Source organism: Ammospiza caudacuta, chromosome 10, assembly GCF_027887145.1.
Source record: "Ammospiza caudacuta isolate bAmmCau1 chromosome 10, bAmmCau1.pri, whole genome shotgun sequence".
Lineage (NCBI taxonomy): Eukaryota > Metazoa > Chordata > Aves > Passeriformes > Passerellidae > Ammospiza > Ammospiza caudacuta.
Window position 1 is genome coordinate 27,614,152 of NC_080602.1, and position 12,498 is coordinate 27,626,649.

The following is a 12,498-nucleotide window of genomic DNA, read 5'->3' on the forward strand; positions in this document are numbered from 1 at the left end:
CAATGGGATGGATCCTGGAGCATGGCTGCTTGCTCTGGCTGAGATCTTTCTCTTCCCTTTTCTCCCTTTTTCCCCTTTTCCCCCCTGTGCAGGTGGTGGGTGGGTGAGTGGCAGCAGTGCTCAGCCACGTGTGGCCGGGCAGGGCTGATGAAGAGGACGGTGCTGTGCATCCAGAGCGTGGGGCTGGACGAGCAGAGGGCCCTGCAGCCAGCAGACTGCCAGCACCTCACCAAGCCGGATGCCACCATGCCCTGCCACCCAGAGGTCCCCTGTCCCTCCCCGTGGGCTGTGGGCAACTGGTCTGAGGTGAGAGGGGACGCTGGGGATGTGCCAGTGTCTTACAAAGGGGTGGGAGCTGGGGACGGGGGTCCCTGGACACCTCAGCCTGCCCCGGAGCGATGGGTGTGCTCCTGCTCACAGAAACCCATGGCTGTGTCCCTGTGGGCTCCCCTGGATGGGAATTCCATTGCCTGGGGAGCTCTCAGGGTGGGATAGGGGCATTGGGCAGTTTAACTGCGCCCCAGCTCCCACGGATGGAAGGAATTTCATTGCTCATGGAAGTCTCAGGATGAGGAGGGGGCATTGGGCAGTTTATCTCTGCCCCAGCCCTGGGCTTTGCAGCCCCCTCACTCACACAGGGTGAGTGCCACGCTCTGTGCTTGGCACAAGGAGGGCAGAAATGAGGTTTTCAGCTGGACATGGCCTGGTGTACTGGAAGGTGTCCCTGCCCAGGGCAGGAGGTGGAACTGGATGATCTTCAAGGTCCCTTCCAAGCCAAATGATTCCATGGGGTGATTAATGGTGACATTCTCTGTAGCCTTGATTTATTTTTGTGTTTTTGTGAATCAGCTTAGCCACAGGCTGAGGGTTTCAAGCAGAAAATGATAACTCCTAATTTAAACAGCCGTTCCAAAAGTGTTCAGAGTGAAGACAAATATCAGGAGAGAAAGGGGAGAGCCTGGGAACAGAGCTTGTTGCTAAGGAACAAATGGAATCAAATGTGAGCAGAGGATTTGAAGGCTAGATGAGAGCGAGTTGGAAATATTTTTCTAGGGGCCCACAAAAGCCACAATTAAGGGCTGAGAAAGATGGATGCAATGATTTAAAGGGAAAATTATGGCTTGTAGGTGGGTCAGAGCTGGGCAGGGCAGCCCCAGCCCTCACTGCTGGCCTCTCTGGTGTTGGCACCAGTGGATCTGTGAGCCCTGGAGAAAATGTGTTTGGGATTTTGAGGTTCTGTAATTTTTCTGTCCTTTAATTTAAAGGGAGAGCCCCCTTTCTTTTCCATTTCCACCATAATCAGGGGGATTGGAGGGGCTGGGAAGCTTCCCAGAGCTGTGGTCCTTCTGTCAGCAGAACCAGCAGGGTGGCACAGCTTCGTCTGCAGAGCCCAGGCGGCAGCAGAGTGCCCACCTGGCACTGGGGCACCTGGCCCTGGCACAGGGGCGCTCTGGGGGCCCACAGCTGCATCACACTGGGACTCAGTGCCTCAGGACGACCCCGGAGCTCTGCACACACAGCTTTGTGGAGTTTCCAAAGGAGCTGGTTTGTGGTTCTTCAGGGGAGCAGCTCCTTGCAGCCCTCTCGCGGTGTTGTGTGTGGTAATGGTTGATTCCAGCTCTGGAAATGCCTGGTGATGGCCATTCCCAATGGGGAATCCTGGAATGCTCTGGGGTGGAAGGGACCTTAGAGCCCATCTGGTTCCACCCCCTGCCATGGGCAGGGACACCTCTCACAAGCCTGCGTTGCTCCAAGCCCCAAATGCAGCAGAAAATGCTGCTGTTCTCCTTTCCAGCTCCTCAGTTCCTTTTGTGCTGGCCCATCTCAAAGAGCCCATTATGGGGGGATGCTGTGTCCCCACAAAGCTCCTTCCTGACCTTTGCTTTTTCCCTGCTGGGACAACACCCATGTTGTTGTTCCCTGCTTCAAAGAACGCTCTTCTAGAAGAAGAGCTGCAATTCATGGCCATAGGTCACAGGAAAGGCCCATTAGCTCATCTCACCCCTGCCCTTCCCAGCCTCCATCTCCCGGGAAAACTGGGCAGGAAAGCAGGGCAAGGATCACCCTGAGCAAACCCCCGCAGCCCCAGCCCTGCTCTGGCACGGTCTGCAGTGGGGCTTTGGGCAGCAGTGCTCTGCTGCCAGGGCGGGACTGGCACAGGAGCTGTCTGGGGCCCGGGTGGGTGGTGGGGTTGGCAGAGGGACGTGGAGCCCTCACAGAGGGAGCACTGGCACCACTCCTGGCCGTGCCCCTCTGTGACCGTGTTCACAGGGGTCTCAGGCTGAGGGAAGAGACAAGGATCTGACTCCGTGTTTCAGAATGTTTTTTATTTATTATTTTATTATATAAATTTACATTATTTATGTATTTTATATTTATATATATTATAGATTTACATATTTTATGATATATATTTACATTAAAACTATACTAAAAGAATAGAAGAAAGGATTTCCTCAGAAGGCTAGCTAAGAATAGAGTAGCAAAGAATGATCACAAAGGTTTGTGGCTCGGGCTCTCTGTCCAAGCCAGCTGGGCTGAGATTGGCCATTAATTACAAACATCCAACATGGGCCAATCACAGATGCACCTGTTGCATTCCACAGCAGCAGATAATCAATGTTTACATTTTGTTCCTGAGGCCTCCCAGCTTCTCAGGAGGGAAAACCTTAAAGAAAGGATTTTCCATAGAAGCTGTCTGCGACGCCCCACAGCGCTGTCCCTCTCTGTTCCCTCGCAGTGCTCGGTGACCTGTGGGAACGGGACCCAGCGGCGCCCGGTGCACTGCAGCAACAGCACTGGCACCCCGTGTGACCCTGCCCACAGACCCAGCCGCGAGAGGGCCTGCTCCTTGCCACAGTGCCACCAGAGCTGGGACAGCACAGACTGGTCTGGCAGCGGCTCCTCCAGCAGGGAGCTGTTTAATGACATCCAGTACATCCCCAGCAAGCACGTTCCTCAGTTTAACCCCTTCATCCCACACGGCCCGGAGTCCAACGATGTCAACGTCATCGCCGAGGAGGACTTCTCAGCCAGGAAAGGAAACGTCTTTGTGGATGACTTTTACTACGATTATAACTTCATCAACTTCCACGAGGATCTGTCCTACTACCCCTTCACGGAGAAGGAGAGCAGAGGCGAGGAGCCAAGGGCAGAGCTGAGCACGGATGGCACCGAGGGGCCCTGGGAGGTGCCCACCGAGGCCCTGCTCACCACTGGGCTGGGAGCAGAGAGCCAGGGGCAGCCAGGCCCCCGGGAGGAGCACACCTCTGCCCCTGTGCATGGGCGACACACAGAGCCCGGGGGTTTAGGCAGGAATCACCTCCTGAGCATGGTCCCCGAGGATGTGGGATCAGCCACCCCCAGATACACCACCCCTGCCTTTTTGGGGGAGCAGGAGGAGGAGGGTGCAGTGCCTGTGCCCCGCTCTGAGCACCACCCGCCCACCCAGAGCTCCATGAGCCCTGACTCCGCAAACCACGGCCAGGCACCCTGGGATGAGCCCCAGGGAGCTGTGCCCAGCAGGAACAGCCTGGGGCAGGGTGTCCCCGCTCCCTGGGGTCCCCACCCTGCCGGCGTGGGCTGGGGCAGTGCCCGGGTGGATGCGTCCCTGGGGCCAGCAGCACGGGGCAGCAGCGAGGGCAGTGTGGGCACACAGGGACGTGGCACTGCAGGGAGAGGCCATGGGGACTCCAGGGAAATGGCTCTGGCCACCAGCAGTGACAGTCCTGGTGCAGCCCCACAGCCCAGCGAGCAGCACGGGTGGGCAGGGGTGCCAGAGGGGATGCTGGACACGTGGGCAGGAGGGCAATCACATGGCATGCAGAGGGCAGATCTTGCCTTGCCCACCCCGCAGGGCCTGGGCTGGGGGGTAGCAGGGAGTGCTGGCAGCCCCCACCCTGTCCTGAGCCCCCCTCCTGTGGGTGCTGATGGGGCTCCCGTGGGGCAGGGAGGGCTCCAGCCAGAGCTGCACGGCCCCACAGCCCCCACCTCCACCCCCTCTATGGCCACAGCAGCCCCTGCAGTGTCCCTGTCCCCTGCCATGGCCGGGCCAGCCCCCCAGCTCACCCCCAGGGGCCGGCAGGATGGCCTGGGCCCAGCCGTGCCCACAGCCCCAGCTCAGGGCCCAGCTGCCCACAATGCAGGGTCCCCCCGGGAATGGGGGGCACAGGGGGTGTCCCTGCACCCGGATCCGGCATTGTCCCACACCGAGCTGACCTCCCATGGGACCCCCCTCAGCATCCCTGCTCCGAGGGACCCCTCACCGTGGGCACCCCCAGGGATACCAACAAGGGACCCCTCACCGTGGGCACCCTCAGGGATACCAACAAGGGACCCCTCACCATGGGCACCCCCAGAGACATCAGTGAGAGACCCCTCACCATGGGCACCCCCAGGGATACCAACAAGGGACCCCTCACCATGGGCACCCCCAGAGACATCAATGAGAGACCCCTCACCATGGGCACCCCCAGGGATACCAACGAGGGATCCCTCACCGTGGGCACCCTCAGGGACATCAATGAGAGACCCCTCACCATGGGCACCCCCAGGGACACCAACGAGGGACCCCTCACCGTGGACACGCCCAGAGACACCAACAAAGGAGCCCTCACCGTGGGCACCCCCAGGGACACCTGCCTCTGGTGACGGGGGGCAGGAGTTGTCCCAGCCCACCCCTTTGTCCCCCCCGCTCTGGGAGAAGAGGCTGGAGGAGGAGGAAGAGGAGGAGGCTGCGCTTCCACCATCACCCTCTGCAGCAGCCACTGCCAAGCCCAGCTGGGAGGTCGGGAACTGGAGTGAGGTACGTGGTGAGTGCCATTGAAAGGGCCAGTGTGGATGTGAGACCTGTCCCTGCCCTGGCTGCCTCTGGGACCTTTCTCTTGGCAGCATGGGGTCATTAGTGCTAATTAAGAAGCAACTGGTAATCAAAAGCTACAGGCACCCCCAGCCCCAGGGTGCTGCCCCATTTTCCCCTCTGCTGTGGCCATGAGAATCCAGGGAGCAAACCCTGAGCAGGGAGAGGAAGGGTTGGTCCCAGCCAGAGCAGAAACAGCTGGAATGGGCCATGGAGGAGCGTGTTCCTCCCCTTCCCTCCCCGAGTGCTGCCTGATGTGGGATTGGTGAGAGGGGTTTTGGGGCAGGTTTTTCAGCGTTCCCTGTGTTGCAGTGCTCGGCCACATGCGGCCTGGGTGCGGTGTGGCGCTCGGTGCGCTGCAGCAGTGGCGCTGACGGTGGCTGTCCCATGGCCGACAGGCCCGTCCCCGCCCGGAGGTGCTCCCTGAGACCCTGCTCGGCCTGGCGTGTGGGCACCTGGAGCAAGGTACGGGGCCCAGGGTGGCTCTGTGTCCCTCCCCTCCATGGCTCTGTCCCCTTGCCCACAGTGTCTCTGTGTCCTCCCCAGTGCTCCAGGAGCTGCGGCGGGGGCACCAAGGTGCGGGACGTTCACTGCGTTGACACGCGGGACCAGCGGCTGCTGCGGCCCTTCCACTGCCAGGCGGGGCTGGCACAGCCCCCGGCGCAGCTGCCCTGCCACAGTGCCCCGTGCCTGGACTGGTACACGTCCTCCTGGAGAGAGGTACGGGCTGGCCTGGGCCCCGCTCGGCCCTGCTGCCAGGGCAGGGACACCTGTGCTATCCCACGTGGCTCCAAGCACCAATGTCCCACTGGCCTGGGCCCCGCTCGGCCCTGCTGCCAGGCCAGGGACACCTGTGCTATCCCACGTGGCTCCAAGCACCAATGTCCCACTGGCCTGGGCCCTGCTCGGCCCTGCTGCCAGGCCAGGGACACCTGTGCTATCCCACGTGGCTCTGAGCCCCGTGTCCCACTGGCCTGAGACACCGCCAGGGATCCAGGGGTACCCACAGCTGTGCTGGGAACTCCATCTCAGCTCTTTGCCACCCTCATCCCATCCATCCCTGCCCAATCTCCCATCCATCCCTGCCCTTTGGCAGTGGGAGCCATTCCCTGTGTCCTGTCCCTCCATGCCTTGTCCCCAGCCCCTCTCCAGCTCTCCTGGAGCCCCTCCAGGCCCTGCTGTGTGCAGCAGGGGCTCAGCCCTGCCCTGCCCTGCCCTGCCCTGCCCGGCCGTGCCGTGTGTCCCGCAGTGCTCGGAGCCGTGTGGCGGCGGGGAGCAGGCCCGGCTGGTGACGTGCCCGGAGCCGGGGCGCTGCGAGGAGAGCCTGAGGCCCAACAGCACCCGGCCCTGCAACAGCCAGCCCTGCACCACCTGGGTGGTGGGCTCCTGGGGACAGGTGAGCGGGGCTGAGCCCTCCAGGGGCGCCTGCAGGGAATGGGGACCTGCTGGGGCTGTCCCAGGCTGAGCCCCGGGTCCCCGCAGTGCTCAGCTCCCTGTGGAGGGGGCATCCAGCGGCGGCAGGTGAAGTGCATCGACACCAGGAGCGGGGTGGCCGAGGAGGACAGCAGCCTGTGTGACCACGAGCCGTGGCCAGAGAGCACCCAGAAGTGCAACCCCCAGGAGTGCGACAGCTCCGAGCCAGGTGAGCAGCACCGGGCTGGAGAATGGTGTGGGAGGTCTGGGAGATGGAGGGAGCGGTTCCTACGTGGATCGTGTAAGGATGACTTGATGATTCAGTGGGAATGTTGTAACTGTAAATGTCCAGAGCATCTGTCCCTCGAGGGGCCAGCAGGGTTTTGTGAGCTGGGATGGGCTTGTTGGGGTCAGCAGTGTCACCCACCTCAGGGACACCCCAGGGACCCTGTGGGGTGAAAGGACCCGTCCAGAGGCAACGGGGCATTCAGGGAAAGGAAGGCACAGGGAATACCCAGTGATGGAGCTCTCAGGAAGCTGTTCAGTGGTAAAGTCCCAGAACACAAGACTTGTGAAACAGGCTGGGCCCAGCATGAGAAAATGGAATAAAGGAACCGTTCTCAGCATCTTCAGGTGTGTCTGAGCAGGTGCTCCAGGGAGCCAGCCCCTCTTTGTCCTTTACCTGCCCCAGCTGCAGCCACAATGCTTGGCCACACCACGGGCACTCACTTGGCTTCTTCTCCCTCTTCCACTCACAGAGATACATCCCAAGCACCAGACAGTTCCCTGGGAGACAGAAATCTGGGCACTGCAAGGGTTAACAGCACTTACAGAAGAGCAGTATAATGAGGGATTAGATGTCACTGATATCAGCATGTCAGTCACTTACCAGCTTTATCTCTTTAATGTGTCTGTGCAAAAGAAAAGCTCTTTGGCTGCCCAGAAGGTATTGTTGGGCCTCCAGGAGGTTTGCTGGCCAAAGGGAGGGCTGAGAGGTGGGGCAGGGGGCAGCAGTAGCTGCCTGGGGTGGAGGAGTGGATCCATGGCTGCTCCACACATCCCTGAGGTCCCCTCTGGACACTCATTCCAGCCTTCCAGCTCTTTTTGTTTATCCCAACACCAATTCCAGAGCAGGCAGCGCTGGCTTTGGTTAGCTGGGATTTGGGCACTGGCACTGCTGGCCATCAGGAAGTTTTCAGCCATGAATCTGCTCCTTTTCTGGAGCATTTGCAGGGCCATGGGGCACTCCAGCGTTTAGGAAATGGTGAGTCAGCCCTGCTCAAGACACGATGTGCGGTTCCGGCTGTTTTGGTCAGGGGAAAATTTCCGTGCCAGGCTTGGTGATGAGAGCTGTGGAGCCAAGGCTGGACCAGAATAACCACTGAGGTGTGTAGGAAGCACACAAATAAATGGTAAAAGCCTGGATCAAAAATGACATAAATGCTCTGGCTGCAGCCCAGGGCAGGAAACGCCTCTTGGAAATACAAACGTTTCCAGCCAAAGCATGAAGGGGAACAAAACTTTCACATGGCAGGAAATCCCAGATGTGTAAATGCACAGGCAAAGGATCCCAGAAAGACAGAAATGTAACTCCAGCCCTTTCCTGTGCTTTAGGGGATCTCTACTGCGCAAATGGGCTCAGGCTGGAGCAATCTGTGTTTTTGTGAGGAGCACAAGGAGCCTCTCCCTCCTCTGCACAAGGTGCTCCAGTGCCAGCAGAACCAGGGCTGGCTCTGTGACTGCCCATGTCCTCACTGGACACGAAAGTGCCAGTAACCCCAGCGGGGTTTAAATGTTCAAACCATTATCAGATGGATGTGGAGCAGAGATGGAGCAGATGAAGCACAAACAAACATCTCACAGCAGTCGGCTCCTCAATTAAAGGAGGTCGGGATTAATTAGAACCAGAGTTCTGAGCTGTTGCCAGGTTATAAATTAATTGGAGATTCCACCAAGGTTATTTTTGAATGTGGCTGTTGCCTTACAGCTGCAGCCAGCTGTGAGGGTGTCCTTAGATGGCTCCTGGGAGCTCCAGGGCCGTGGGCACCCCAGTGCCTCCGTGTGATGCTCCAGAGCCTGGGGATGTTTATCTGGGAATTGTTTATGGTGTTATGGAAAGGAGCTGGGCCCAGGTCTGCGTGGGGGCCTGGAGAAGCCTGCAGCAGTTCATCCAGATTTAAACCAGATCAGACAGATTTAGAACAGAAAAGTGGGAATTGCTGTGCACTGAAGGAGGAATCAGGGTGAACGGAGCTGGTCACTCAGCTGGTCCCTGCAGGGTGGTGGCCGTGCTGGGCACAGCAGCTCCTGCTGGTGGTGGTGGTGACACATCCCTGCCCAGGCCAGAGCAGGGCAGCCCTGGGTGCTCATCAGGTCATACCATGGAATTAGTCGGTTCTCTTGTGCCCATTTCTCCAGATCTGATACCAGGGAGGTCTCTGAGCTCCCCAAATCTGCCCAGGCAGGTGATGGGGCCAGTTCTTGGCTCCAGCAGCAAACACAGCTGCTCCACAGGTGTCTCAGCTTGGAATTCCAAGGGGATGAGGTGCAGGCTCCACTGGCTGGAGGACAAGTGTGTGTAAAGTGCTGTGTGTGTGTATCCAGTGGTGCAGCTCCTCTGGGAGCAGGATGGAGCCCAGCCCGTGTCCTGGGAGCAGCAGAGCCTGGGGGCCAAGGAGTGAGGGCTCTGCTCACACAGGGTCAGTCCCTGACACCATCTCTGTCCCACTGCTCCTGTTTGCTGGCTCCTTAGCCAGGGCTGGCCGCATTTCCATTAATTGCCAATTAAACGTGGTGCTCTGAGCGAGGAAATGAAATTGTCCATGGCTCGGCAAGTCACAGAGTTCATCCACAAGGGATCCATGTGGGAAATAATTGCAACAAATCCCAATTTTCCGAGTGGTGAGGCCAGGAGGTGCTGCTGAGTGAGGCATGGAGAGCAATTAATTAACTGCTAATTTACAGCAGGAGCCAGTGGGAAAGGGATGCTGCAGAAAGGACTCCCTGTTTTGATAAAATGTAGGAGAAAGATGTTTGCAGCAGGGCTGAAAACTGTGGGGTTTGTGGGTTTCTCCCAGTTTTGCCAGCCGTGGCTGTGTCAGTGGGGATGCATCCCATGCATCCCCTCCATCCCCTTCATCCCATCCATCCTCCCCATCCCCTCCATCCCCTCGTGCTGACCAGACACCCAGGGAGGCACCTCAGCCCCAGAGCAGGACCCTGGGATAATTTACTTGTTAAATTCAGCCCTGGCTCCGAGAGCGTCCCGAGGGCCAGAGGTCAGCAGCCTAATTCCCTGGATTTGCCAGCTCAGCTCCAAGCTCAACCTTTCCTTGTTTTCACAAAACCTGTTCCAGGAAGTTTGTTTTTCCCAGGAATAAAAGTAAAAGCTTAGGCCTGGCTGGCAGAAGCTTAAATGAAATTTAAAGCGACTTCCACGCCGACCTAAAATAACAGCCCCAAAAAAAGTGGGGGTTTTCAGTCCCTAATGTGCTGACTTAGCCTGGATTTTTAAAGCCCTGCTTTAAGCTATTTCTTTAGCCTAAAATTTGGCACGGAATTATGGAATGTATTTCCAAATGAAGTGTGAGCATTATGTAAAAAATTGTTAATAGAAAGAAATAGCAGTAAAAGCATTCAATGAGAATTGGGTGGGTTCTGTAGGTCCCTCTCTGGAGAGCTGACAAATTAAGTGCTTATCGCAGCTTCCCTTGCCCAAGCCCGAATTCCAGGGAGGAATCACAAGCTCAGCCAAGATTTTCAGACCTGAGGCTGACCCTGCATGCATCCACCCCGAGACTGAGCAGGATCTGGGAGAGTGATGGGAACTCGACCCCGCAATGACTCCCACTGGCTGCACGGAGTGCAGGGAGCGCTGGGAACGCTCCCAGGCCTGGGTGGGACTCAGGGGGTGTCCTGTGCAGGGCAGGACTTGGATGGTCCCTGTGTGTCCTGCCAAGCTGGATATTTGATCATCCATGAGGTCGCTTGGCTTTGGAGCCCAGGGTCTGCTGGGGTCTCCTGTAGGGTCAGCAGAGCTGCAGCCAAGGGTGGTGGCTCTTCTCCCCATCCCCAAGCCCATCCCTGCTGTTCTGCAAGGTGAGCCCACCCTGGGTGGCTGAGGAGCTGTTCAGGGAGCAGTGACCCCTGGCAGGGTGGGCTCGGTGCTGCCTGGGCATGGGGCAGGCACAGGAATTTCCTGATGGTCCCAGGGTTTTCTGATGGGCCCAGGAATTTCCTGAGCCACTGGAGAGGGAGCAGGAAAGAGCTGAACCATCACCCCAGGCCTGGAAAGCAGTGTGAGCCTTCCCAGCTCTTTCCAGGGAAGGCAGCTTGGTTGTGATCCATAAATAACTTTCTAGGAAGCTGTGAGCGCTGAATGTCCTGAGGGGCTGGGCAGGCAGGGAATATCCAGCAGTGCCCAGGACATTCCCACCCCTCCATGGGCATCCCCCAGCAGTGCCCAGGGCGTTCCCACCAGGGCAGAGCATCCCCCAGCAGTGCCCAGGGCGTTCCCACCCCTCCATGCAGGGCTGGAGCAGCCCCCAGGCTGAGGTGTGCTGTGAAGCTGGGATCCCTCCACCCTGCTCTCTCAGCACTGCTGATCCAGCAGAGCAGTGATAAATCGCTTTTTGGGGGCACAGGGACACCCTGGCCGGGCACAAAGAGCTGCAGCTCGGGAGGCAGGGAGGAAATACCTCAGCTGAAACAGAAAATAAGTTTTAGAGCAGTGTAGTGATCTTCTCTCTGCTGGGCTGGGGGAGGGGGCTGTGGCTGGAATCCCAAACCAGGGAGAAGTCTCTGCTCTGCGTCTGCCGCATCCCTCGCTTCAGCTCCTCCCGTGGGAATGGGGGCAGCAGCCCTTCCCTCAGCACAGCCTTTGTTCCCAGAGGGGACAGGGAGAGGGCCAGTGGTCAGCCAGAGCTCCCCTGTGTCCTGAGAAAGAGAAAATCCCATTGCCCTGCCCCATTTCTGTCCCATGGCCCAGGGAGAAGCCATGGGGGGTTGGCCCCAGAGTGCATCAGCTCTGCCCTTTTGCAGAGAAAAGCTGTGATCTATTTTAGTTCCTTGTACAGGAGGTAACATTGGAATCACAGAATCTTAGATTTCAAGCTTAGGCTCAGTTTTGAGTTGGTGTAATTTATGTGAGTCTGACACCGCTGGGTGAGAAGCTGCAGGCTCAGCGAGTTGGGCCTTGCTCTGAGACAGAGAAGGAGGAAATCAAAAACTCCAACAGAGCAGCTCTGTATTCATATAAACCATGAGTACCTGGGGATGGGTCTGTGCTGCTGGACTGAGCCCAGTGGGGCCTGGGCTGCCCCTGGAGCAGCCGTTCCCTAAACAAAGCCCGTCCCCAGAGCAGCACCAGAGTTGTTTTAAGGGCTGCAGGACACCTGCAGGAAGCGAACCAGATGATGCAGGTTCTCAAAATAACCAAAACAATTCAAAGAAAAAAGGAATTCTGGCCTTTCCGCCACTCTGCTGGCACTGGGGGGGCTGGCAGGAGGTAACACTGGGGGGGTTTGTCCCCTGCACCTCAGCTCTGTGCCCTGGGCAGGTGCTCTGGAGCTGCTGGCAGCAGCACAGGTGTGCTTCCTGCTGGGGATGGCAGTGCCCAGGTGCTTTGGAGCTGCCGGGGATGGGCAGTGCCCAGGTGCCCAGGTGCAGGAGGGCACTGTCCACGTCTCCCCAGCCCTGCAGCTCCCACAGAGCCCGGGTCGGTTTGGGCTGGAGGGGACACTAACGGTGATCTCATTCCCACACCGGACACGCGGTGCCCGCGGTGCCAGCGGCACTGACACCCTCCCGCGCTCCTCTCTCCCCTCCAGGCGTCCCCTGCGAGCGCGACCGCCTGAGCTTCGCCTTCTGCCAGACGCTGCGGCTGCTGGGCCGGTGCCCGCTGCCCACGGTGCGTGCCCAGTGCTGCCGCAGCTGCCAGCACGCCCTGCCGGCGCCCGGGCAGCAGCGCGGCCAGCAGCGCCTGGCCCGCAGGTGACGGCGCCGTGCCCACCCAGGCTGGCACCGCCGCTCCGCGTGCCCGGCGTGCCTGGCTCTCCGACTCTGCCACTCTCAAACGGTGCTCAAACCATCCCCGGGGCTGCCGCTGGGGCTGGGCAGGTCCCGCTGCTCCCCACCCACATCCAGGGGATGCTGCCAGGGTCACCCTGCCCCAGCGTGCCAGCGGAGGGCAGGGGAGAGGGAACTGAAAGCAGCAATAATTTGGGGAG

At 59.0% G+C, this 12,498-nt stretch overlaps 1 protein-coding gene across 1 annotated transcript in view; it reads left to right on the forward strand.

The window, feature by feature from the left end:
* Nucleotides 1-12,266, forward strand: part of ADAMTS7 (ADAM metallopeptidase with thrombospondin type 1 motif 7) — a 32,659-nt gene extending 20,393 nt beyond the window's left edge. Inside the window, exons 19-27 of the mRNA XM_058811103.1 lie at nt 93-306; nt 2,741-3,646; nt 4,240-4,617; nt 4,706-4,804; nt 5,171-5,323; nt 5,405-5,578; nt 6,108-6,254; nt 6,341-6,500; nt 12,100-12,266. Of these exons, the coding sequence (XP_058667086.1) occupies nt 93-306; nt 2,741-3,646; nt 4,240-4,617; nt 4,706-4,804; nt 5,171-5,323; nt 5,405-5,578; nt 6,108-6,254; nt 6,341-6,500; nt 12,100-12,266 (2,398 nt within the window). The remainder of the gene's footprint in view (nt 1-92; nt 307-2,740; nt 3,647-4,239; nt 4,618-4,705; nt 4,805-5,170; nt 5,324-5,404; nt 5,579-6,107; nt 6,255-6,340; nt 6,501-12,099) is intronic.
* The last annotated feature ends 232 nt before the right edge of the window (nt 12,267-12,498 follow it).